This window comes from Apteryx rowi, unplaced genomic scaffold (assembly GCF_003343035.1).
Source record: "Apteryx rowi isolate R43461 unplaced genomic scaffold, aptRow1 scaffold_228, whole genome shotgun sequence".
Taxonomy (NCBI): domain Eukaryota; kingdom Metazoa; phylum Chordata; class Aves; order Apterygiformes; family Apterygidae; genus Apteryx; species Apteryx rowi.
The window spans coordinates 18,192-45,429 of record NW_020448619.1 but is presented as its reverse complement, the minus strand read 5'-3'; the positions used below and the strand labels follow the sequence as shown (position 1 = coordinate 45,429).

General features: G+C 44.8%; 1 protein-coding gene across 1 annotated transcript; it reads right to left on the bottom strand.

Annotated features, from left to right (window-relative positions):
* Positions 1 to 360: 360 nt before the first annotated feature.
* Positions 361 to 20,363, bottom strand: LOC112965930 (sodium/potassium-transporting ATPase subunit alpha-1). Its single transcript, XM_026065466.1, has 22 exons — positions 20,267 to 20,363; positions 18,999 to 19,058; positions 17,795 to 17,998; positions 17,326 to 17,439; positions 16,619 to 16,753; positions 16,312 to 16,429; positions 14,933 to 15,201; positions 13,572 to 13,770; positions 12,013 to 12,122; positions 10,669 to 10,803; positions 9,928 to 10,120; positions 9,242 to 9,417; positions 8,536 to 8,672; positions 6,518 to 6,668; positions 5,824 to 5,992; positions 4,974 to 5,128; positions 4,512 to 4,635; positions 3,589 to 3,734; positions 3,335 to 3,465; positions 2,678 to 2,779; positions 1,478 to 1,569; positions 361 to 700 (listed from the first exon to the last, which is right to left on the bottom strand). Exons 1-22 carry the CDS (start codon positions 20,294 to 20,296, stop codon positions 672 to 674), a joined length of 2,979 nt encoding a protein of 992 aa, XP_025921251.1. The 5' UTR covers positions 20,297 to 20,363; the 3' UTR covers positions 361 to 671.
* Between the last annotated feature and the right edge of the window lie 6,875 nt (positions 20,364 to 27,238).

Sequence of the window (27,238 nt, the reverse complement as noted above, 5' to 3'; positions counted from 1 at the left end):
CTCATTCTGAAACCAGTAAGCATGCTGCAGCCGCTAAGAGTGGCCACAAGTTCTTCTTTCCCTCTGAGGCTACATTTGCATGGCAGAAGACTTTGCAGAAGGCAGTCAATACATAGGGTTATAGAAGCTGACAAGCACTTGCAAGCTGTTTGTCCTACAAAGCAGGATGCACAAAGGCCTTTAAGAACTGCATGCACTATTATCTCCAGGTCAAGCAGCTCTGCTTCCCTGCTGGAGATCGGAAGCCAAGTACTAACCTGTGTGGTCATTCTCACACCTTAATGAGAGTTTGGTCCTCTGCTTGGCTTCACCGCTGCCCTGAACAGAGTTTTGCCTTGAGAAAACATCTGTCTAAGACTGTGGGGGGGCATCCTCTTATAATCCATCTTTATTTGTAAAAATCTGCATATAAAATCTTCAGTTTCTTTCCTTTTACAAAAAAAAAAAGGCACATAAAAACTACTCAATCTTTCGGCCCCATGGACTGATGGTCAGACACTCCCTCCCCCCTCCCCCTTGCTTTCTCCTCCAGTCCATGCTTCACATTTCCTTCAGTTTCAGCTCATTCCTGCCCAGGCACAATTCTGTGCTCACAAAGATGAAGTATGCACACAGGGGAGATGGTGGAGAGGTGGTGGTGGGCTGTGCGTGGAATGTTTTACAATTGCTTTTTAGTAGTAAGTCTCTTTTTCCACCCAACCTAAAGGAAAAGAAGGGAAGAGAGCAAGATTAATCTTACAAGACAGACTGGGTGTGAAGTTCACAAGAGCTCCTTTTAGGCTCTGACACTAGCACATATGTTAAGTGCCAAGTTAAGTGCCCTGTTGCATAATGGAAAATCTTGCCAAATTGTTGATGTTCCACAGCTTTCAGGCCCTGCTCTGACTTTCTTAAACTATCCAAGCATTAATCCACCTTTTCTATCTAGTTTAGCATTTTGGTACTTTCACATGCTGGGGGAGAAGGCAGTAAGGTGACAGAAGAAGTCCTGAATTTGAACCAGTTCCAATGTTGGGGGCACACTAGCAAGTTTTGGGGTGGGGAAGAACTGCCTTGCAGCTCATTGCAGTCCCAACCAGCTCAGCTGGGCAAAGAAGGAAAAGCACACCAAAAACATTTCTAGCAGAAGACTGAGCATGCAGGACATTTTCCACATCTGCTTTACATGTCAGATGGCGAGTAGGGATGACAGTCAGTAAAACAGCAGTATTGCTCCTTTTCCAACTTTAATCCTGTCTGCCTTTAGTTATATTCACTCCAGCAAAACCAGCAGGCTTCCTGAAGCAACAGCACTTAACCCTACAGCTCCCCTCCACAATCCAGGTGAGGGACTGAACATCTACAAGACAGGGACTTTCTATAATCCTGTTCAGTGCTCAGCACTGCAGGGCCCTGGGCTTTGTCAGAGTCCCTAGAGCTCACACCCGCAAGAAGGATGGGGGAAGGAAACATGCAGATTTTAGCAGCACATTCTTACCACCAGGGTTGCGTCTGATAATCAGCTTTCTGATTTCATCGTACAGGAATATGATGAGGGAGTACGGGAAGGCACAGAACCACCAGGTCGGTCTGTTTGGGAGAAGAGTCAGTGAGAACACTGGCAGTGCATTGCAGAGATGCTCCTTGCCTAACAGAGCATGTCAATGGCACAAGAGCGCAGATCTTGGAAGGCAAGCAAGTCCCAGCTTGCCAGTTTGCCAACTCCCATAAGGCTGTGGTTCAGTCAAGAAGCTCCTGAGCCAACAATTACCACCAAATTTCTTGCATTAATCAGTTAATCCACTTTCAGATTATAACTCCAAAAGTATGCCATAGCACCTTTGACCAGCTCATTGCCAGCACCCCACCACTACTGATCTAGTAATATTTCCTCTAAGTATACATAATCTTTGTACCCATAGCCTTGCTCATTTGAATTGCATTGGTTTCCTCTTATGACTTACACATGCTAACATCTAGCTGCTGTAGACATTGGGTGGATGCCAGATTTCTTGTTAGAAAACACTAATGTTTTAACACCAAACCCATACAACACTTCTCATGGCAAAAAGTCCTAGTACATCTGGCATTCCATTCAGAATTTCATGGACCTAAGCCCAGGGAACTGTTAAAAATTTGTTCAAGACTAAACCTTGCCATGAAACGTTGCAACACTGTTGGTAATGCTTAAGATGTTGCCATCCTCCCAACTGCTGGGAAAGTTCCTATGCACCAGTTGGTCACCTGCACTGATGTAGCACCTTTCCAAAAAGCTCTACAGCCTATGCTAGTTCTCTGGGGAGTAGGAAAAGGCACAAGACATTGTCACCAGTTCTTCAGAAAAGAAGAGAGTCTGGCCTATATTTTAAAAAAATTTAACTGTTTTCTTTAGAGTTACAGCCCCTTACCCATAAAAACAAAACAAAAAAACATGCAAATACAACAGCAGCTGCAAAGCGTACTAGTGCAACCGAAGTGGCACCGCTCATGTTTAGTGGGGCACTGAACTACAAGATCTCCACAAGCATTTACAAGCAGTAAAGAAAAGCAGATCCCTGGTGTGCCAGAATGCAAGTTCACTCATTTCCTCTAGCTTGAGATCTTCTGGGTTAAGACTAGGTCATCTCCCCTTACCTGCCTCCCCACCCAAGTGCTACTGTTCTGTGGTTCTCTTACATGTAAGTATAATGCAACTTACTTGAGGGGATACATCCTTAGAGCAACATCCATCCCCGGACAGTAGGAGAGGAAGGCAGCTAGAGCAGTCTCCTCAAAGAGACCAAATATTAAAATCTTGTTCCTAGTAGAAGAAACAGGAAAGCAGTCAGGGACAGATAACTTTCATGAATTACTTTTCCTAAAAACCACCTAGTTACCATACAGTAGTGAATGGAAGCAGACATTCTGACCTAGTCCAGCAGTCCATCAGGCTGAGGCTATCAGGCCATTCAAACTGATGGCACAGTTGTCAAAGGTAGCCTTCATCTCTAGGGAGGCAGATAATCCAGTTCACAACCAGGCCAACCAGCCATTACCTTCATCACAAGTTCAGAAGGCTGGGATTCATGCCATGTCTCTCTGGAGACCTCAGCTGCTCTACTTGCTGCACAAAGCTGCTGTGCTGGAATATCCCCCTGCCACAGGCATTTGAGGTGGGTCAGTCCCCACAGACAACACCACTGGAGATCAGCACTTCACTTTGTCCCAGCCTGAGAGACTGCAGTAGATACTACAAAAAAGCCACCTAGTCCTTTATCCACTACCAGGGCACTGCTGGCATTGTAGTTCTTCACCCCCATGTGTTGCAAAAAACATGGAGTCCCAACCTAAATGCTCCATGGACAGCCCTACTTACTTCATCCCCTGCTGGAAGACAGAGTTCCTTCGGGTCTTACAAATGATCAAGTCTGCCCACTGCACAACCACAATGCTGACAAAGAAGGCTGTATGGCAGGTGAATTCCACAATCTTCCTCTGTTCATAAGTCTAGGAAGCAGACAGAAAGCAAAGAGCATTAATTCTGATACACTGCCTTTCTTCTCTTGTGCTCACACCAAGTTCAAGAGACATGTTAGCACTCTGGCTGGCAAGCTCTGCCTTGAGACATACCCATTGTTGCCCATAGCTGTCTTCCACATCGTTAATCCATCGGTCATCCCATTGAACTCTGATCCCTAGCAAGCCAGAAGGCCAGAACCCGTTCTCTGCCATGATTACAAAATAGGTGAAAAAACCTCCAAGGGCCTGGATCATACCTGATGAGATGAGAAAGGGGGAATAAAAATGATAAAGCTACTGCATGATGCAGTCATAACAGACAAGCAGTTTGTTGGAAACTCCAATCACATCAGAAATAGCTCCTTGTGGGACTCAGCCTCCCAAGCAGCAGCTGTAGAAATAGTTCACACTAAGATCAAGCCCAGCTGCACCCCTTTCACTCAGCAGCTCCTTCTCCCAACTTTGTACAGAGTTACCTATGTTCTTCCCTGCATTATGAAGGCATGGTACTCAAGGACACCAGATAAAACTCTTTGTATTCTCATTAAACCTCACCCACCCCCACCCCTTGCAAAATACAGTCAAGAAGGTTCCTAAGGTCTGCTGCAATTAAGCATGAGCTCCCATCCTGCGAACTGGGCACATCTTTGTAGCTGCCTTTAATCAAGGCTCCTAATACTGTGTTTAGGGATATGCTAGAGAATCCTTTACTTCTAATTAAATTAACGATGGGATCTATGTTCTTGCTAAACAAGTCTGAACCAGAGGAGAGCTGGTTGTCAGCCAGCTCTTTACAGTGGTAAGCAATTAAACAAAATTACTGTGAAAGCAATTCAATGGCTCAAGCTGCACAAGCCACTGTTATGTGCCATGGGGGCAGAATCACAGCAAGTTCAGCAGCCCAAGGTTCTGGTTTACACATCCCAAGCCTCAGCCTGACCAAAATAAGCAGACCAGTCACTGACTGAGGATGGTGCATAAGCCTTCACCACCACCAAGTTCAAATCGGTGCCAGAGCAAACGGACCAGCTTACCAATCTGCCCATATGCCATGCTGATCAGCCTTTCATTCACCAGCTTGTCTGTTTTGGGATTTCTGGGCTGCCTCTTCATGATGTCACTCTCTGCTTGCTCATATGCCAGGGAGATAGCAGGAACCTTTTGGGGTGGTAGGACAGCTGTTAGAACAGTTTCTATTCTCCACTGCACATTGCCTTCCCTGCCTCTTGTTTTCAGCCTAAAAACCAGTACTGCTCAAGAGCCCCAGCTGTAGGATTCAGAGGACCTCACTCTCTTCCCCAGCTTGTCCTCAAGATAAGACTGAAGCATCCTGACTTGGAGAGCCAAGAGATTGGGATGGTGGATTACAGGAGCATCAAGTGGTCACTTATTTCAAGTCAGAACACTAGAGTAAGCAATACACTTGAACGTTTTCCTTCCACCTGTCTTTTCAAGGGGTACCTAGAACACATTTCTTGTGGGATGGGAAGACTCACCATGTCAGTGCCCAAGTCAATGCAGAGGATAGTGACTGTTCCCAGTGGAAGGGGTATGTTTGCAATAATAAAGATCAAGAAAGGTGTGATCTCAGGAATGTTACTGGTCAAGGTGTAAGCAATGGACTTCTTCAGGTTATCAAAGATCAGACGACCTGGGACAAGGAAAAGAGAAGAATAACTCTTGCTTATCAGCAGAAGGCAGCCAAATAGCTCAGGCAGCTGCAGTGGCAAGACTGCAGAGCTAAGCACTAGTGCAGCAAATTGGGGAGTTCTCTTGCATGCAAGGGTGCTACACGAGGATGCAAGGACTGTGTACTCCAAGCACACTACCACCTATACAGAGCAATATTCTTGGTCACCACAGTCAGGGTTCACTGCATACAGTAGTAGGATATCAGACCCTGCTTTCTAGAGATCACATAAGAGCCCCTAGAGGTACCCTCTCTTCTGCTCCTGTTTGAGAGCTATTACTCCAGAGAATGAAATCTGTCAGACTCAGCAGGTAAAGATGACTGCAAGGTTGCAGTGATAGGTAAAAGGACAAAGTCTTTGATGCTCAACTGCTTCCCACCTTGTTCCTCTCTGGAGAGGTAGATAGCCAGATAGGAATTCAGGAGCCTTTTCCACTGCTACCAGTTCCAAAGGGCAGTGCAGGTCCCATAGAAATGCAAAAGATTTTGAAGAGAGCAGGAAGATGTTTCCCCCCACCCTTGAAAACACTTGTCAGAGACAGGCTCAAATGAAGGAAAGCCCTTCAGACACCTCTATGTCAGAGGGAATCAGTAAGTAACATTGCTGAAGCATGCCCCCACGTTTCTGGACACCACTGCTCACAAGTTAAACTCACCTTCTTCAACCCCAGTGACAATGGAGGCAAAGTTATCATCCAGCAGAATCATGTCAGCTGCCTGCTTGGAGACATCTGAGCCAGCAATACCCATAGCAACACCAATGTCTGCCTTCTTCAGAGCTGGGGAATCATTTACACCATCACCTGTGACTGCTACAATTGCACCCTAGCCACAAAGAGAGAGGTAGGAAAGACTGAAAACATGTATATGATGTTTTGGGCAGCAGGTTTCTCCTGTCTTCCAGGAGAGGAAGCAGAAAGCTATTTCACTTTGCAGTAGAGAGACCTCAGTTTCTCTTTGAAGCCTGGAAAAGGGTGCAGGGAAGACAATCAGGCTTGTAAGAGAATCATGCTCCTCTCTCCAAAAGAGATGTTGAAAAGTTTATAGCCATGTTGCATCTTTTTCTCTTCCAAGCACCATCAGAGTATTTAGCAATTAAGTACATTAACTTCTTGCAACAACGCTTCCTACAAGACCCATTTCTGTACTGCAGAGTAGCCAGAACTAACCCTGCAAGATGCACTTACAGCCATGGCTGCCGACAAAGGCCAAAGTCTTTTGTCTGGCCTTTTATCTGAGGACACCAAGAAGGCTAAGCCCTGCCATTTCAGAAGGCAACACTGGTTGGTAGTTTATATGCAAGTCTAAGAACTTCTCTAATGTAAATCCTTGGGCTCTCTTGCTCTTTACCTGTCGCTGGCAGCCTTCCACAATTATAAGCTTCTGCTGAGGAGATGTCCTGGCAAAGACAATTTCTGTATGATGAGTCAGAATGTCATCCAGTTGCTCACTAGTCATATCTTTCAGATCTGTGCCATGAACAACACAGGCCTTTGCATCTCTGCAATCAAGAGACAAGGTAATCACCAGTTAACTTCCATAATTTTAGTTGCATTTGCCCCCATTAACCTATGAACTCTTCAGTACTGTAAGGGAGAGATCTAGCTCCTGCTGCATGTGACTAAATACGAGTCCAGGCAGCCCCTGCACAGAGGTTTGATGCTCTAAGTTTAAAGACAGATAGGCAATGCAAGGAAAAAGGCAACATGATAGTGCCAAACAGACAGAAGCCCATGAGCAGCCCAGTTGTTTCTATGGTTTTAAAGGCATCAAGGCAAAGACTGTTTCACAGCTCTTGCTCTCCCTGCAAGAAGGGAACATCTGACTCAGATAGTAAGCTTTCAACATCAGAAGAGATGCTGTGGTCTTCTGCAGGCAATCCTTTTTGCAACAAACTGTTCATCCACACTTGGCTCTTCACAGAGAGCTCCTGCTATGCCAGTTCAGTCTCTATTTTATGCACTTCAACAACAAAAGTAGGCAACCTTTATATTTAGACTAGTTTGGTACCCTGCATGCTATGGCAAAATACCACCTCTCTAACCCAGCATACCATCCCTTATAGGTCCAGATTATTCTTGCAGCTAGTGACATCACAGTTTAGACAGGGAAATTCCTTCCCCACCCTTACAGCCAGCTGCTAAAATGCTCAGTCACACAGCCCAGTGATCCTCAGCCTGCATTACTAGGTTATGAAGTTACCCTCAATAAAAAGAGGAATTCAGCCACAATATTTGTCCTCCCCAAGCAATTCAGTCCACAGGGTGTCTCTATTCACAGTTCATAAGCTATGTGGCTACCCTCCAGCCCAAACAGAGGCTGGGTCAAGCTATGCAATGCAGACAGCCCAGCCATTCTGCAAACAACCTGCTTATGCCAAACCACATTTTCTTAGGATGTCTCAGTTCTACATGAGGCTATGAAGGAAAACATTAACCCCTAAGAAGAAAGGGAATTCCATCTTCACATTAAATGCCTTGATTCTGCTTGTAGTGACCAATTACTGTCAATTCTACCACCCAGCCCTAGACCTGCTCTATTTGTCCACCTGTAATCAGACTCAGAACAGAGTTTGAGCACAAAAGGCACAGAACTCTGCTTTGAGCGATCAAATCTACAGGCAGCATTTCAGCTCCTTTCTCTAAACAGTATAAAACAGTTAACCAGAGTTGACCTTTCTTAGCCCATTCAGATTGCATTGTGACTAACTAGTCATTTTCTATCAGAATTTTCCCATGAACCTATAAGCAGTTCTTACTAAATATGCTTGACTAAATGTATGTTTGGGGGCAAAACTAGACTTACCCTCTATTTAAGATCTGAAATCACAGGGGTCTGTGGTTTCAGACTCTGCAGCAGCATTGCTTCAACAGTCCCCAGGCAGCCATCTCCCTCCCCCATGCCCTTTTTTCTAGCTATTCTTTCTTGCTCTCTACACTGGGCCAACACACAGAGCTTACAAGTGACACGAGCCAATGGGGGAAATGCTCAGCTTAGAGGGAAAAAAACGTTATGCTCCCCAAAAGAGATATCCCCCCAGCCAATTGTTTCCTTGTCCTAATGTGGGGACAGGCAGCTGTGGAACAGGAGCAAAGAAACTGCTCAAGTTTTCTATGTAGGCCTTATCCCTAACTACTTCCTCTGTGCAAGAGACTGGTATTTACAAACATATTCAAAACAGTTTTGTGCATTCTTCACATAGCACATGATACATGTTGAAGAGCCACAACATGCTGAGCTAAGCAGATGCCGAGCTTTTCATGTCTGGCAAGATGCTGAGAGGTTAAGCACTTGCTTCTTATTGTCTTGGATAATTATTCTCTGTGCAGCTCTGGCAATCTTGCCTGCCCTTCCCCACCAGTCAGTACCTAGGGTTGACCTGGCTGACAGGAATGTTGAGCCGAGCAGCAATATCTTCTACTGTCTCATTGCCCTCAGAGATGATGCCGACACCCTTGGCAATGGCTTTGGCAGTGATTGGATGGTCTCCAGTAACCATGATAACCTGAAATACAAACAGCAGACTGCTGTGAAAGCCTTGTCTATACCACAGAGCAGCACTGCCCCAGAGATAAGGTCCCTTGACAATGAAGGCCACGTGGCTTTTCCTCTACAAAATGGTCCTGGCAAAGAGCAAGCCTGAGGTACAGACAATATAACCTATTACCAGTTTGCAAGGGTTTAAGGTGGATGGACAATAAAACTTGTAGTCTTGAGTCAGATTTCCAGTTCCATTTCCAATCTGTGCTTTGCTCATCCCTGCTCAGTCAGTAGTATGGGACACATGAGCCAAATCAAATGCTCTGGGACAAAAATCAAATAATCAGTGTACTGTTAGGGCACTAAGAGTTTGGCATCCAACTCATTTTTCAGCATGTAATACCATCCTAGGAATTTAACTCAGGGATATTAAGCCTTAAGAAGAATTTGTTAAACCCTGAACAACCAGATCTTTAGAAATGCATCTGATCAATACTTCCCTTCACTCACACTTCAGCATTGCACAGGATATGTGAAGCTCTTTATACACACAGGTTTAAAAGCAAGGCTATTTTCAGCCCAGGAAGAAGCTACCTTGATTCCAGCACTTCTGCATTTGCCAACAGCATCTGGCACAGCAGCACGAGGAGGGTCTATCATAGACATCAGTCCTACAAAGCAGAGTTTCTCTACAGGAAAGTTTACTTCATCTGCATCAAATTGGAAGCCTTCAGGAAACTGATCATCAGGTAGAGCCAAGTGACAGAAGCCTGCAACACATTTAAAGACATGTTTATTCTATTCCTACATACTGGGAGGCAGAGATGGGGAGCAGCGAACACTTACTGCTTCTGCAAACAGCTACACAAGAACAATAGGGCAGCTTCAGTGTTCAGGAGTTTAGCCAGGGCTGCTGAGATAGGAGTCACACTCATATTCTGATAACTAATAGCTGTTGCTAGGTACCTAGCCACAACTTGGTTCACGTGCAGTGGAGCAAATCTAATACGATGTGGGCCCATGGAAACTGAAGATCCCAAAAGCTTTGCTTCATTTTGATCTAGGCAACCCAGTTGCTGGAAAAGAAAGGACCCTGCAGGCTGCCTTTTAGATTAAAAGCTGAAGGCAGGACTGTTCCTATATGAATTGTTGAAGTGACCTTGACCCAGCGCTACGGTTACACTGTGGGAACAGGGCACAACCCTACATTTAATCTGCAGGACTCTGCAGACGAGTGTGAGGGACAGATCTTGTTATTTACTAGGACTGCTTTTCCTCACCTAACACTCTCTCGCCAAGGCCTCCCAACTCAAGGTAGGCATTCTGAAAAGCATCTTTAGTTTCCTCATCCAGTGGTTGCTCTTTGCCATGAATGAGAATGGAGCTGCAGCGATCCAAGATCCTCTCTGGGGCTCCTTTCATCACCAGCAAGTAACAGGATTCTGCTGGATTTGCATTCTTGTGGATAGACAGCTAGGGTAGAAGAAATTGAACAGTTTTCTAAACATGTGAAGCAAAGTTCATGAATAAGCACCATCACTTAGTGTTTTGTGATTAAAGTAGCTTAGAACAACTTGCAACATTCTGCCCTAGTTTTCACATTCACCAGCACTATGAAGATGCCTGCAAACAGGGGAGTTATTGAATATTCTTTAACACTACCACATAACCACAGCTGCGGCAGGGGCTTTCTTGTATCCATGTTCTACCTTTAAGATCACTTCTCTGCATGCAGATTCCGAGATTTGAGCTCTTCTATTCTCCCTGCACCCTGACTGCACAGGCAGAAAGCACGCCTGGTCTTCTTCCAGCAGCTGACACTTCAGTGTCAAGGCAGCTCTGGAAGCACTTACACAATGTAAAATGAGCATGACTTGTTACTTAAATTCATAGTCTTGGGTACTCTACAGGTAGTGCTGGCTAGATAAGGTTTTGGTGCCAAAACAAGTTTTGAGACACTGCATGTGAATTTACATAAATGCTTCAAGTGATGGCTCTCCCTCACGAGGGCACACACTTACCTGGTACTTGTTGGTAGAGTTAAATGGTATTTCCACCACTTTGGGGTACCTTTCTCTCATCTCCCTGACAGAACCACAGCACAGTTCAATGCATTTTAGAAGTGCAGACTCAGAAGCATCTCCTGCCACTGCCCTCTGAGGAAAAAAGAAAGGAATAATGAACTAGAGCACATACCAGTGGACTCACCACAGAAGATCACACATTTTGAAAGGGCATATTCATATCAGCCCAATTCTAGCTTCAACATAACCCGATAGGGGAGCAGCAAAGGACAATTCTGTTATCTAGCACTGACAACAAATATTGCATTTCAGAAGGCCAGGCCTTCCGGTCTGAAAGAACAGTAGTCTTCTGATGCCAAAGTCAAGTCCCTTTTTAAAGGGCAGAGAAAGTCAGATAACTAGGTGCAGTCAGAAAATGAGGCTAGAAGGGAACTTTGAGAAGAATTAGGATACGCGATTTCTCAACTACCTGCTGTTCTTCATGGTATATTCTTCAAGTGACATATAGTAAGCACTAGATGAAGACTAATGACACACACAAAGAAACACACCCTTATGTACTCTCCCACCTCAAGACAAGATCAACTTAGAAAGCATCTGGCAGAGAAGGTTTAACCTCCTTTTTCCAGAGTAAGGTTAGCACTGGCAGAGACTGTGGGTGAGAGTTCTCAGCCCTGGAGATCTGAATGTTGTTAATGTCCTGCCTGAGTTTCTTCTGCTGCAATTTAAACCCATTGTTCCTCACACTTCTGTCCCCTTTGTCCATCAGATGATTTTTTTTTCTTTGTACATTAATTTCAGCCCTGGCTAGGTCACAGTTCAGACGCTGGAACCTGGATTGATTCTACAGAATTTGCACTAGTGCTGAACCAGCAAAAGCTTAAAAAGCTAAGATTTGCCAGTGGGAACAGAATAGCTAAACACAAACAATCCCACGACCTGCTGCTCCCCCACCTCTGGTGTCCAATTCTCCCAGCTTCCAAAACTGGGTGTTGCTGCTTTTAAATATACAAATACTGAAAGGGTAATTCTTGGAATGGACAGGCAATGCTAACTGCCTAGGAAAGCTCTAACCACACTACCTAGCTCTGTCAAATATCCTACTTGCCAAACAGATTGTAGATAGTAGCATACAGCAGGGAGCTTGCTGTGGGAAATGTCTTCCCAGTCTTATCTACTCTGCCCACAGCAAATGGGCTATTAAAGTGCTAGACTGCATGAAAAACTAACAGCAGCACATGCCTGTCCACTCTGCAGTTGCTCCCGACACATGGTATTTAGCCTCACTATCATGTGGGGTGGGGAGAAGGAATATGACAAGTGCTTCTTTTAAGAACTCACCTTAAGAATAGGCACATTCTCCTGGTTGGCTTGAAACACAGCACGGTTGCAGAGACCTGCAACTCTGGACAAGGCAGTCCAAGTGGCTGAACTCTTGTCAAAGGAAGCACCTGAAAGCAGAGGAAGAGTGTCAAGAAAACAGGCTTAATGGTGAGTCGTCTTCTTTACCTCACAGGAAAAGGAAATTCGCTTATAGCCTGTTAGCACACTACATTTCTTTCCTCCCCTCCCTACTACTTTCCAGGTACCTGGTGAGCAGTTGATTTTTACTAGAAGATCTGAGGATAAAATGGTTACATGGAAAGAAGATACCTCTGCTTTCAAGATTCCAGATAACAGCTGCATCCAGCAGCAGCAGAAGCTAGGCTGACAACAAAAAGCAAGAACAAGAAAATCTGGACAAGTAACATCCTTTCAGAGGGGGATGAGGAAGCAATACTGAGTTCCTTCTCTAGGTTATCTCACTTTATCTGTCACCTGGAACTGAATGGAATAGCTCCCAAAGGAATGATGCTTAAATACAGAGAGATCCTACTTCACCCATGCTGGCTCTTAAGCTGGCTTCAAGGGAGATGAATTGAACAGACAGATAATTTGTAAGCTAATATACTTTCCCTGAAGGGAAATCACATAGGTTTATTTCTACTGCAGCCAAGCCAAGTGTTACCAAACCAAATCTGAGTGCTTCCAAATAATACTTTATTTACAGCTTTTTTTAAACCACTAGTACAAAGTACCAACTAAGAAGAAAGCAGCTTTCAGAAATGGTTCCTACAAGCATGATGCTTTGAGGCAGAGGAGGGAGGGAGTAGGAAAAAAGATCATGTTAGTAATATGGTGCAACAACAATGTTTCATAAGGTGGATGACAGAGCTAGAGAAATTCTGAATTTGGCTGCACTAAATGTAGTTCTGGAGAGGTAAGTACCTCTCTTTCAATGGAATAGCATGCCGAGATTTCGGATTCTTAACAGGAAGTTTCTTCCAGATATTAGTAAGTCTTACATTTATTTCATTCATTGCTACCACTCTGACCACAGCCAGGACATTCTGGGAAAACCCCTGTTCTTAAGGGTAGCAGACTATTTCAACATAGCAAATTCCAGCATATGCCCAGTCTCAAGTAGTTATTATCAGGGTCAATACCTCTTCTGTTTGCACTTTCAAGGCTGTGTGTATGACCCAAGACAGGCAATTCCATTTGGTATATTTTAGAAAAAATAATCAGGTGTTCAAGAACGGAATAAAAAGTATTTTTACCTACAAGTCAGACTTAAGGGGCTGAACATTCCTGAGTCTCAAACTCCAATGGAGAAATTTGGAGCAAGAGCAGCCTATATGTCATTAATTGATTAAACAACCATGGTACTGTGCAAAACTCCACAGGTCACGCTAAGCCTTTAATGCTAGTTATAGATCATGTTACAAATCCTTGCACTATGAACCAGACTTGGACTGGCTAGCTACAAACACAGGAGTTCTTAGAAGCACAGGTGTACAGGAAGGCCCACAATAAGCCCTTTACAATGAGATGCCTCAAGTGCAAAGAGATAGTCTTACCACTCTGATTCTCTGTGGTATCAGCCTCATGAATCTGATTGTCAAACCACATGTGCGCAACTGTCATGCGGTTCTGCGTCAGAGTGCCTGTTTTGTCAGAACAGATGGTTGACGTGGAGCCCAGGGTTTCCACAGCTTCCAGGTTCTTTACCAAGCAGTTCTTACGAGCCATACGCTTGGCTGTTAGCGTCAGACATACCTGGAGGCAAAGGAGAAGACAACAGATTAGATATCCTTGTGCACCAATACACTGCTACCCAACTCACTGCAGACATGAGATGACAAACTTGCATGCCTTGCAGTGATTCCTTAACTCCTCCATGCTCACCCTCCCACTGCAAGATAAGCAGCAACAATTTGGTCCAGCTGCTAGGTTTAGACGATACTGCACTTCTCCACAAAACCTCCAGAAAAAAGTGCTGTACACTTTTACAGGTACTGCATCACAGGTGTGCTGCTTGTTGCAGATTGGAGTGGGGTCCTTGAGTTTAACAATCCCAACAGAGCTCTGGGGCACAAGGCCACAGAGCTAAGTGCCTTTTAGCTCCAAGAAAAAGGACTCACAAGGCTCAGTCTTCTGCTTCTCAGTGCATTAGGAAGGAAACACACCTTAGACTAACATTTTAGCTAGTGTTGCAGCTCCATAATCACAGAAGCTCTCAAAACAGGTGGAGATGGGCCATGTACAAGGAGGTCCAAAACAGCAAGCAGGCAGCCCCAGCACCCTTTCTCACCAGAAGCTGTCTGGTGCTAGATCCCAACTCTTCATTCCTCAACTCAGCTGCTGCTCTGCACCCTAGGGCTTCATGGTATCTAGCCCTGTCCACCATCACTCTTTACAGTTGAGCAGTCCTAGATACTCCCACCATCCCTCTGGGAAATCAAATTTTTAAGACCCTGTGCAGCTCCCAGATCAAGAGCTGGACTAGAGTGAAACTTACTGGATGCTCTGCTAGTCCTTCAGGGTTGGAGGGACTGATGTGTGTGTATGGAGAAGAAACCCTAAAGCAACTGTTTTCCTAATGGAAGGGCCCCTCCCTGCCATGGAAAAAGTGAAGGAAGACAAGTTCAGAACTCTTAGCCTTGCTCATTTCAGTTCTGTGACACCAAGCCTCCATGCACATCTATAAATTAGGGACACACCTACATTAAACAGCTGCAAAACCTGGCATCCACATGACCTTGGCACCTCACTGATTTGGGCAACTGGTTTGAGAGCAAGTTTATAAGACCTGGCCCTATGCACTCAGCACCAAGAATAAGGTTTACTGCTGAGAACACACACCAAGCACAAGCACTATTTCCTTAAGAACCATGTGTGTAATCCATTCCACTCAACCTTCTCTCCCAACTTCACTCACCGTGACTGTTGCAAGCAGTCCCTCAGGGACATTGGCAACAATGATCCCAATGAGGAAGATTACAGCTTCCAGCCAAGTGTACTCAAGGATGAGCGAGAGGATGGAGAAGCTGACGCCCAGGAACACAGCTACCCCAGTGATGAGGTGGATAAAGTGCTCAATCTCCATGGCAATGGGAGTTTTCCCCCCTTCCAGTCCAGAAGCCAGACACGCTATACGGCCCATCACAGTGCGGTCTCCAGTGTTAATGACAATGCCACGGGCAGTGCCTGGAAGAGAGGCAGACTTTAAAAAACAAAACCTGTCCTAAAACATACTATACCGAGTACAAACTAATAACAGATGCGCAAGGGTTCCTTCAGCCTGTCCTGGAGTTCAGCAAGCCTTGTCCAAAATATCGCAGGTGGGCATTTGACTAGGCCAAAATCTCCCACCATAGCTTTATTACTGTCTAGCTCCAATTACTTTTGTTTAAAGGGCTGGCACAGGATTCCTGCATGACTATATTGTATGCCCTCTCCCTTCTATCCCAGAGAATCAAGAATCCACTCGGTTCAAGTATCAACTGCATAGAGAGTTAGAGGAAGCCATCTTCAAGAAGTAGGTGGTGCCCTCTTCCCTTCTTTAATAGAAGGCCTATTTTTTTCTCTCCAAGACTCTTGAGGAAGATCAAGAATATGCCTCATTATTGCAAGATTGGGGGTAGGGGGGGATGGAGAGAAGGAGAGGGGAAAGAAGAGTAGGAAAGTTTCCAAGTACTAAATACATTTTAATTTTTGGGGCAGTTTGCTGTCAAGAGAGAACATGATATGGTAAAGAGTCAACTTCTGCACCATCACAGGATAGTCATACCTTGATATCCTTGCGGATGTGGATAAAATACCACGGGCTTTAGCACAAGCAGTGCCTACCACCACACTCGGAGCTGCTACAGGAAATTCTGCCCGAGATGTTCTGGAATTCCTGCCTTCTGCAGCAGCTGTATTATTTCCAATAGCTCTGCCTGACCATTTTGGTTCACGCTTGGTATCTACACTTTAACACTGCTGTATTTAGACAGTCAGGCTTAAAGATCCACCACATAGCTGCCAGTACAACCCCTATTTACTGCACTCTCTCCAGCCTGAGTTGCCCCTCCCAGCAGATGTGTAACTCTTGCAAGAAACCAGTTAGCAGTGCTGTAGAGTCTTCTCTGCCCATTGCACAGTATTGTAGTCAGAATGGACATAAGCCTTTGCTGGGAACTTCCAGCCTGCTCTTGTACAATAGGACTGGGCTCCCAACTAGTGCACTAACCATGAACAGCATTCACATTGCTTACCTAAGCAGTTCATTCCCTAGCACTGTTAATACTTTACAAAACTAGGATAGTTGCATACCTTCTACACAGTTGGTAGAAAAGAAGGCAATGTTCCTGGTCTCCAGTGGGTTCTCATTGGTGAAGTCTGGAGACCTGGTCTGAGGCTCTGATTCCCCAGTGAGAGAGGAGTTGTCCACCTGCATGGAAGAGATTATTGCTTCATACACAAGCAGACAGATGCTTCAGTGATAAAGGCTAACACTATGTACTTCCCACCTTTCTCTTCCACCACCCACTGACAGCATAGAAGACATTCTTTGAAACCAGACTAATTTATCATCCTTCATTATGGCATGAGGTTTTCAGAGACATGGTTACCACTGTACCTTGCAACCATGAGCAGATATGATCCGAAGGTCAGCTGGAATTCTGTCTCCTCCTTTCACCTCCACCAGATCTCCAACTACAACACTTTCAGCATTTATGCTCATCTTCTCACCATTTCTGACTACAAGAGCTTGCTGAAAGACAGTAATGAAACAATCCATATCAAAGGCAGCTCTTAAGAAGGTGCATGAAACTGAGTCTCTTAAAATAGTTGTTCTATGGTTCTAAGAAGTTTCTGCTTAGAGTAATGTTCACCTCAGACAGGCATGTGATTTAAGAAAAATAGCTGGTTTTTTGATATTGAATTTCTTTGCTGCCAGGATGGCAGTAAGATGGTTAAGTATGATACTGACACTGTTTATGAAGGAATTTGGGTTTTAAGGCTTACTCATCACCCAAATTACTGTACTCCCCAGACTAGCCAGAAAGCGTCCTACAAGTGTTAATAAACTTCCAGAACTCACAATGCTCTGGACTATTAGCATAATCACTGGGAGCATAACTGGAGGGGGTGTTATATGCCTCAACATTAAGAGCAAGTTACCCACACTGACAGCTTGGCACAAGAGACATCTTGTCTGCTAAAGACCAATACATACCATTCCCATCAAGGCAGGCCTTTTGCAATTGAAACCCATGTTTAAAGCAGGTAAAAGCCCCAAGTGAGCTACAGTTCAGCAGGTCAAGCAAATGAGTTGTTCCATACCTGAGGCACCATGTTTTTGAAGGACTCCATGATCTTGGAACTTTTTGCTTCTTGGTAGTAAGAGAAACAGCCAGTAATGATAACCACAGCTGCCAACACAATACCAAGGTATAGCTACAAGGAACAGAAAGAGTGGCTGAGAACATGATCTGGCTGAAAGGCCTACAGTTTCTCCAGATCAGTTGCTTGGTGATTAAGTGCCCCACTGCAAAGTGTGAAAGTACTTGCAATCTCTGTACATTTTGTACACAAAGACTGCCCACAAGCTAATGTTGCTAACACAGCATGAAGGAAGTCGGCTGTTTCTTTCATTATGTGGAAGCATTCCAAGACATGTTAAGGTCACCCACTAAATTTCCCGTGCTTATGGGAGAAGTTTCTGGACTGAATGCTTAGAGGAAATAGATCTGCTTGGAGCCAAATAGGCTGCTCAGCCTGCCTTTGAGGTAAAGCAGACATTTTTACTTACATTATCATTATTGGGCTCCTCCTCCATTGCACTTTGTATGCCATAAGCTAGAAAACAGAGAATAGCGCCAATCCACAGCAAGAGTGAGAATCCTCCAAAGAGCTGCCGACAGAACTTTACCCATTCAGGAGTGGTTGGTGGTGGGGTGAGGGAATTTGGGCCATCACGAGCCAAAATCTCAGCTGCACGTGCAGGTGTCAAACCCTAAAAGTGAGGTGAAGAGAGAAGAGGGATTCCTTTCAGGGACATCGTGGCAGGACTGACCAGAGAAGGTACTTTTGAACTCATTCATCTTCAGCTCAAAAATGCAGGAATCCTGTTACAGCAACAGGGAGATTGTAACAAGGAATGGAAGCCTGTAAAGCTGCCAGGGCTCTGCAACACAACTGCAGGATGTGAAAGCTTGACACTGAAAGAGGAGCTAGAGGATGTTGCATGCTACATGAGGAGCCTGCAGACCATGGAACTACAAACACTGAAGGAAGGCAGGACAAGTAGGCTACAGCAGTGGACTTCCAAGCTCTGAGAAGCAGCCCAGTCCAAATTATAGAACAAGTGAAAGCTGGGGCCATGAAGATGGCAGTTGGCTTTCCAGGAAGTTGAGCTTTTAGAAGCCAAGGTCCTTGACAGAAGTATGCAAGTCTCTATGCTCTTACAGAGTAAGAACAGGCTTGTTGCTATATGCAATCCTGCAAAAAAAACCCTAGTAAATAAAAAGCAAGTGAGCAAAGGTATGAAACCACTGCAGTGCTACTGCACTGGACTTCAGGGTTAGCCAGGGCAATTACACACCTCTTTTTATGAGGAGAGTAAAATTTTAACTGCCACTGGCCACCATTTAGTCTCTGGGCATGTGCTAGCTCACTAGACTATTCGCAACAGGAGACAAACATTTGCCTTTATTAAAAGCTTCTAAGGGAAAAATCCAAGAATCAACTTGACCTTGGAACAATCCAGAGGCAGATAACAGTGACTTTGTTTCTAACAAAGTCATGAAAGTATTGCAGCCAGGCTGCATAGTGGGAGGACAGAGAGAAGTATTTGCGAGCTCAACTATTTTCCCAAAGCCTGGGAAACTTAACTGGAGGAGTTGAGATTAAAAAAAAAAAAGATCACCCAAATCTCCCCTTCATGAAATGCTTTAAGCAGAGACTGTTCCTTTTCAGATCAAGACAAAGCAGGACAGAAAACGAAGTCTACCTACTCGATTCAAGTCTGTTCCATATTTACGATGAAGTTCATCAAGGCTCAGCTTGTGGTCATCCTGAAAGAAAAAACAGTGAGGGGAAGATAACAGTCCCTACAAATTGGTCAGCAAGAGCTCAGTGATTTGCCTCCCTCCTCTCCCCCCCCCAACCCCCTTCAGTAACAGCTCAGTGAGACAGCAAGACTCCAGCTTATCTTCTCTCCAAAGAGAATCTCTATCTCACTCAGCAACTCTAGGCAGCCTTGTTATCAGTGTTCTTGTGGCTATTTGGAGATGATATGACAGCTTTCTAACAAACTCCGACCACATCTCAGTGCAGTCTTTCTCCTCCCTGCAGATTCTGTGAACTCTCAGTGTTTTTTTGGGGGGCGGGGCGGGGGGCACAGCGTGTCAGGAAAGAAGGCAGGAGTGTACAAAAGCTTAGCCCTGTAATTTCACACATGCTTTCAGTAACACTGCCAGCTTAAGCAGTGTTTCTCCCCCTAAAGAGGCTCCTTTTATAGCCAGGTTATTTTTCAACTGCATCAAGTTCCCCATTGGTGCACAGCACTGCCTTACATAAACACTTGTGCTGGAGAGAACAGACACTAAGCTAGCATTGCTACTGAACAGAAAACCTGATCCTGGAGCAAATTTCAGCCTCTCCTCTCCCTAACAAGCATGGCCAAAAATGTGAGAGCCCAGACCAAAATCCACAGCACATCAACAAAACCTTATCAACTTCAAGGAGAGCTGATCTAAGCTGGATTCTGCTTATACACATATGCACATCATCCAACATTCACAGACAGGGATGGAAATCTCACCACAGCATCATATGTGATTAGAAGGAATACTACTACTGAGGTCTGAGCAGAGGCCAACAGCAAATGGAGCCGTACAGACTCAACTCCTCAGCTGGAGTGAAAATAGCAGTCTCATCCACATGACAGCACAATAAAGCCTGCACTGCTGTTATCTAGACAGCCTGAGTGAGGAAATGCAGCTACACTTTGCTATGCGTAACACAGGCAACCAGACGCTTGAGTTTTATGCCAAGTGCCTTTCAAGAAGTGACGTTTTCAGAGCCTACTGCACGCTCATCTGGACTAAAATACCTGTAGGATGTCTGGCTTGGAGATACAGGGGACCAGAAGGAAGATCACTGCCTTCAGTCACCATGCTGTCAGCTCAACAGCTCTTTCCTCCAAAAGTTGTGTGAGGTGCAGGGCTTTGGAGGCAAAGAACAATCTTAAAGCTGTTTTTTCCCTGCCTCATGCTCTTACCATTGAGACCTCCTTTTTCAGCTCATCCATGTCTCTCTCCTTCCTCTTTTTCTTTGTGCCATGCTCTGATGTAGCAGTAGGCTCATATTTGTCTCTTCCAGCCTTTAAAAAAGAAAAAAAGCATAGTATTGTAAGAAACACCTACAGTCAATTTCTACAGCAGTAAATGTCAGTTGTGCATATATGACTGCAGGACACACAAAATGATTATGGTTTAAATAAAGTTATGCCACTTTAATAACAAACAAGCTAGTAAACAGACAACTCTGCTCAGCAGCATCCATGATGCACAGATTACAGCCACACATTGTACAAGATCAGCTAGGAGGAAATCAGACTATATGCTCTTCAGTCAGTTTCCATGTGAGCCCCAGCTCAGGCTGAAAGTAGAAGACCAGAAGAAAGCAATTCCTAGGTGCAAGTGTACGTTCCCTTCAAGGCATTAACTCCCCCTCCCTCACAATCTTTCATATCCTCCAGGAGGGAAAGGAGCATCCTATCAAGATTTTTTTTTTTTTTTTTTTTTTAAAGTGTTACCTCTAACTCTAGTCAAATTTGGGGGATAGGTTCCAAACGCTTATTCTCAAATTGGTATTCCAGCTGGAATCTTTATTCAGATGGATTTTTATTTCCTTTAATTGCAACTGTTTCTGCATGAAACTTATCTATACTTAGATGTGGTCCTAAGTATAATCCTAAACAAAAGAAATGTAGGCTCCATCTATAAGGTATCAAAACCAGGCACCAGTATGGCACTGCAATGCATTTTCTCCTTTAAATCCTCTACAGATTTCCAGACTCACAAGTCTCCAATGGCAGATTTTTCCTCCCTTCTCTTCTGCAGAAGACCTATTACATCCCTGCCAAGTTTTATGCCACGGCACTTTCATCCAATAAGAACTGAGGAGTATTTTGAGATGAAACAGCAGTTAACAGCAACACAGTCAAAACAGTAACAAGATTAAGAGGAGGGTTCTGAGGCACTGCCTTGCTGTTTGCACAAGCACCTCAAATCACAGATTTGATTCCCTAGAGCAATCTGGACATAAACTATTGTTATAATCCAAGAATTGTCCTGTTGAATGACAAACACAGGAAGGTTTTTTTGTTATTTACTCTGAGAAGCAGAAACCAAAAACAAAAGTGAAACTGCAGAAATGAAAAAAACAACTTCTAAGAAATCTGTCAGACACACTAGACAAAGATTTTTTTATTTTTATTTTAAGTCCCATGCACACCACTCTGCAACTGTATTTGTACACTTCACAGACACAGGAGTCCCTTCATGTAAGGGGAGGCAAACTTTGAATTCCCCATATTCTTGCATGCAGCCACAGAGCTGTGCAGTGGAAACTTTTTAAAATAAATGCAGTAGATCCTAGCTGTTTGCCTCCTTTCATCCAGGAAAAAGGCACAGGACTACAGATTGTCAGCATTCTTGACATTCTCTTCTTGGCACCAAAACTCCTATTTCATTATTTTGTCTAAAATTAAAAAAAAAGGTGAAAACCACAGAACTTAAAACAGCATAGTCCACACATTCCAGCATCACAAGAATTTGCCAAAGGGCAACTTGCAGAAAGTCACCATGAAGCTTCCTTTTTTCCTTTAGCCTTAGATTCAAATAACTGTCTATTAGACCTTCAGTAGTAGTCAAGTCCAGACAGTCCCACACAAAACACATGCTTCTTGATTACTGCTCAAAACGAAAAGTGGCTTCAAACGAAGGTGATGAAGCTGTGGCTTTGATTAGCATTCTATCATCTTCAGTTTCAACTCTTTCTTCAAAAAAAAAAAAAAAGCTTGGCAAGCTTTTGCAGGTGGTCTTAGCACCCCTGGTTCTTAGAAGCTTCTGAGAACTACAGTCACTTAACACACACAGAGGGGAAGGAAGAAAACAACCCAAGAATATAAGAGTTTCTAGCTCTTATAGCTAGAAAGGCCACCTACAAGTGGGCAAACATTAAAAAGCCCACTGCCTCTGTTCAAGCATGATTTGCAAAAAGAAATAGAAAAGCCATTAGCTGCAATCAGGACAAAAAAAAAAAAAAAGACAGTGAGGTTACTTGTTTCTTTAAGCACCTGAGTATTTGACATCCTACTGAGGAGCTCAGAGCACCTCAGTTAAAAAAAAAAAAAAAAAGCACAATTTACTCCTTTGTTGCCTTGCTATTTCATCCCAACCTTACAGAAAGTGTAAGTCAGTAGCATCAGCTTTAATTCTTGCTATAGGGTTATTTCATTCAGAATCTGAACTTCCTGTCCTATCATTCAAATCTGAATTTGACACACAGACCCTGTTTCTGCCTTCATGGCCAATGCCTCTCTTCTGGCAAGATGATCCCAATCTATTCAAAGGCCTGTGCTGCAAGGAGATGAGGAGTTCATCCCATCCCCTTTTCACTGTAAAATTTCCCTGCTCTCCCCTCCTTTTCCTGTCATACAATGAAGAAAACAAACGGTGCTCCTGACCTACATCTTATCAAGAATTAATCACATGGCCTGAACACAAAGGAAGGTCTGTTTCATCAGAAATGCCCCCCCACCACCACCACTCCACTTAGCTGAGGAACTCTGACTCATCAAAACTGTGACAGGAAAAGCCACAGAACATAACCTTTTTTCATGCAAGCTTTTTCCATTGGCTGAAGCAGAACATTTGTACACAGGGATGCAAGAAGTTTTATACACCACCCCCTCCCCAAAGCCCTATTGTCTTTAAGATACAACTTGTGCTTTTCCGCTCTGTGCTAATTGAGCCATTTATGGCTGATACTTTAGACATGAACCATCATTAACAAGGAAATGGGAGGGGTATGAGTCAGCAGACAATTTCAGCAGTACCCTGTTCTGATACCACCTATCCTGACAAGCAATGTCAAGTAAAAGCCCAGATAAATTAAGTAGTCTCTGGAGGCCCAGTCTGTTCTAATATTTAGGTCGTTATCAACTGGGCAGAACAAATGGGAAAGTTACTGTCCTGCTGTCTCATGAGACAAACTTCAGTAAATATATTAACCAGATGAGTCATGTTAGTGACTATTACTATTGGATTGGAGACACTACTCTGCAGAGACCACACGTAATTTTAGCAAGGGACATAAATACCCTCTCTGGAGCTTTCTCACTCCCTTTCATAAGCTCTGCTCAACCTCCTATCTTTAATCAAAAGTCTAATTGACTGCATCAGTTGAACACATTCTCAGCAACTAGGACAGTACCACTTAACTTTTACTAAGCAGACATAATTTCTCATTGTGAACACTTATTGGGATTCAGCAAGCAGACTGCTGCTTCAGAGTCCCAAATTCCTGCAGGACAACCCCTTCTCACATGAAAAAGGATCTAAAATTTGCAAGACTTTTAATCAAGGTTGAAATGTGACCATCCACATACTTTAAGTGTACCCTGAATACTCTGAGTACTCGGACCAGTGTCTCCCCTGCTTCTTGAAGGCCCAGAAGCAGAACTGGCTTTCCAAACACTACTGGTGTGTGACTGAGGAGCCCTTCCTTTTTTTTTTTTTTTTTTTGGGGGGGGGGGGGATGCCAACTATGAAGTGTCATCTCCCACAACTCTGCCCCTGGAATATTAGCGTGTCTGTACTGTCAACCTAGACATCTCTAGTAGCTGTCAAACACATGAAGGATCAATGGACTGGACACAGTTCTCCCATAGAACAACTGGCAGCTTCAACTGCCCCTTAAAAGGGTCTGGGTTTTTGAACTGTGCTATTTTGCTGCTTTTGGCATGTCAGGATCCCCCCAGGTTGTGGGACTGAAACCCACAGGTACAGAACACTTGTCAAAGACCCTCCTATGCCATTACACCGCTTTGAGGAAAAAGTGTTGTCTGAGCCAGGGGTTTTCTTTGGCAAAAGGAATATCCTGTCACTCCCCCATACTAACAGAAGTGGGAACAAAGAAGATTTTTTTTTGGGGGGGGGGGGTGAACATATTAAGAATTCTTAAGTGCACTACACAAGGAATGCTTTGATTTGCATAATTTCCCTTCAGTTGATCCATTAAGAAATAAGCCTTCCTAGTTTCTAATAGCAGAAAAGCTTAACTAGGGTTCATGCATTAATATTATTCTCCAGAAGCAACTCAAAGCATACACTAATGGTTGTACTCCATATACATGTAGCATGGCAAATGTAATGAAACATGCTGCTGTCTGCAGACAGCTTCCAGGCAAGCACTGAGTAGAAATGAAATCCTGCCTGCTTTTCTCCACTACAGACAGTCTTTGATAGATCTGTTATTTGGGCCCCTCCCCTAGCTCCATTACCATTTAAAGTAAAACAGATGCTCCAGTCAGCTTCTCTTCAGAGCCATAGATGCAAGCACTTAGAGAGGTCTGTCTGTGTCAGACATACACACCCTTACTGTCTCTTCAATGCTAGGCTCCCATGGGAAAGAAGTATGGTTTCCTTTTTGGGAACCCTAAGTAAGGGCAGGCACTTGCTGTTCAGTTTTGCAATCATATACAGTCTTTTCCAACTTCTTGCTCTTTCACATCCACTTTTTTTCAGGGTGTCCCTATTACAGCATGCTTTCTCACTGCTAAATGAACCAATCTTGTGACTTACTAGCAGAAAGTCTGAGGCAGCCATACATTGCTGTATTACCCCTCATGCTGGGGGTTCAGTTTCAGGCCAAATTGCTTACTATGCACATAAGCTAAATCTTACTTTCATTAGAAATTATGTAACTCTCACTGATCAAGCCAAGATAGACTAAACTCCCCACTGAAGCCTTCTGCACCCTAGTCATGAAAGATTTCTAAGGCTTCTTTGAATGAGAGCATCCAGAAATCTTATCAACCCTTCCCCCACCCCCCATATTTATCTCTTAGATGACCTCGCACTGTGCACAGTGCCTATTCCTTCCAAATGACTACTATCCATCAAACCACCCAGTAGGCTGAAATACATTATGCTGGGCAACTGAGCTTAACAGGGGGGTGGTGGGGAACGCTCCTCAGGCCCCCTTTTTCAAATAACTGCCCTTTCAGCTGTGTTTGCAGTTCTCCTACCATTCATGTACTCATGACAATATTGCCACTGCTATACAGCACTGACTGACTCTGCATTGTCCTGATTGATATTTGAAAAGCATTTTGGAAATGCAGAACAACTGTAAGCAGCAAGTGCTAACAAGCAAGCGGGGACAATCCTGGTACGCCTGTGTCTCTAGGAACCTTGTAGTTATGCTGTCTTCACAGAAGCAGAGAAATTACAAATTTTTCCAGGAAAGAGTCGGGGGGGGGGGGAATTCTACCCCCCCAGTTGTACAACATCTGGAAGTAAAATATTTGGAAGGGAAAAGACCCCAAAGCTCTTACAAATAAAAAAAACCAAACCCACACATGGAGAAACGTTTTTTGTTTATTCCAAACAAAATCAGAGCAACCCAAGAGGTATTTCTGCTCCCCACACTGCAACATTTGATATTGTGATTGAAAGCCAGAATCTTGACTTCTGCTTTCAAGAGCCTTCAAATATTTCTTTTTAATAAAAATAAATATAATCTGAATTAAGGACTTCTTTTCATTGTTGGTTATAAGGTAGAAGACTAAAAGGAAACAAACTGCCAATATAACTCTTCACCCAAGTATACAGAAACTGTTGCACAGCACTCTGGGACACTTTATCACACCAATTAACCAGAGGGACATGATAAGTCTTGAATGATCACCTTCTCTAGTCCATCAAGTCTTATCACATCCTCGCTGGTACTAATAAGCAAATTAGTACTAACAAGCAGGGCCTTTTAGCCTGTCAGCTCCCCCCACCCCCAGGCCTCATGCCTCCAGAAGTCTAAAGTACTCTTATAATGGCCAAAAAGATATTAGAGCAGCCACACTTTCAAGCTGAGCTCCAAAAGGGCATCAGATAACATCACTTACAGAGCACATTTCTGTTTCCATGCTGACTAGAAAACTATCAGGCTAACCTTCAACCTGGAGCATGCTTTCACCAACAGCATGCACAAAGAAAAGGAGTGTTTATCATCTCAGAACTGTAGCCGAGAGGCTTTCCACAGAACGAGCTGTGGCAAGCTTCCTTCTCGTGCCTCATACCAGGACAAGGCACGACTCAGCTTTGAAAAACAGCACCCCAACTCCCACCCGCTGCTCGGCCTGCGCGGAAGGAAACCATAGAGGCGGTGAACACAAGGCGAACGCTACCCACCTGGGCACATAAGGTTTAGGAGAACACGCCTAAAAGTTTAACGTTAGAATGAAACCGTCAGGCTCCTATTTATATATTCCGGCTGCTAGCCTTAACTTTTAAATAACTGTCTCCTCCGCCTTTTCTTTCCCGCCCGGCTTTCCCTGGGACAGAAACGCTAAGTGATTCCCGGCGTTGTAACCGCCAGAATAAGGAGCCCATTGACAGCGTCGCGCGGCCATTTCTTCAACCACGTCTTATTCCACCTCACCCTCCGCCCTGCTTCCCGGGGAGGGAGGGAGGGAAGGAGACGCCCGCGGTTTGCCGGGCCTTTCGTTCCCCCCCGCCCCCGCAGACCTCGCCGTTACTTCCTCTCACGGAGCAAGCGGCCCGCCCCGAGGGAGCCGGCGGCCGCCGCGGGCACCCGGGGCTCGCCGGCGGTGTGTGTGTGTGCGTGGGGAAGGGGGCTCGGTGCCACCGGCCAACGGCCGCCACGGCCGTTGGCGCCCGCCAGAGCGCCGATCCCCCCGCCCGGCCCTGCCTCCCGGGACAGCGGCACCGGCACCATACGGCCCCGCCAGCCGGCCCCCTCCCCCTCAGCCCCACACAGCGCCGGCCCGAAGGGCCCCAGCGCCTCCCAGCCGGGCACAGACAAAGGCGGGACAGATCCGCGGACAAAGCGGCCGGAGCCGAGGCGCGAGGGGCGGCCCCCGCTCTGTCCCGGCCCGGCGCTGCCCTCCCTGCCCGGCGGCGAGCCCCGGCTCCTTGAATTTCCCACTCCCGGCCGCACGCCCACG

Excerpts from the sequence above, each read along its gene's own strand:
- LOC112965930 (XM_026065466.1), bottom strand. The coding sequence starts at position 20,296 with ATGGATGAGCTGAAAAAGGAGGTCTCAATG. Across the intron at positions 12,123-13,571 it reads TACCACAGAGAATCAGAGTG|GTGCTTCCTTTGACAAGAGT; the intron begins GTAAGACTATCT and ends CTCTGCTTTCAG. Across the intron at positions 2,780-3,334 it reads GTCTTCCAGCAGGGGATGAA|GAACAAGATTTTAATATTTG; the intron begins GTAAGTAGGGCT and ends TTCTTCTACTAG.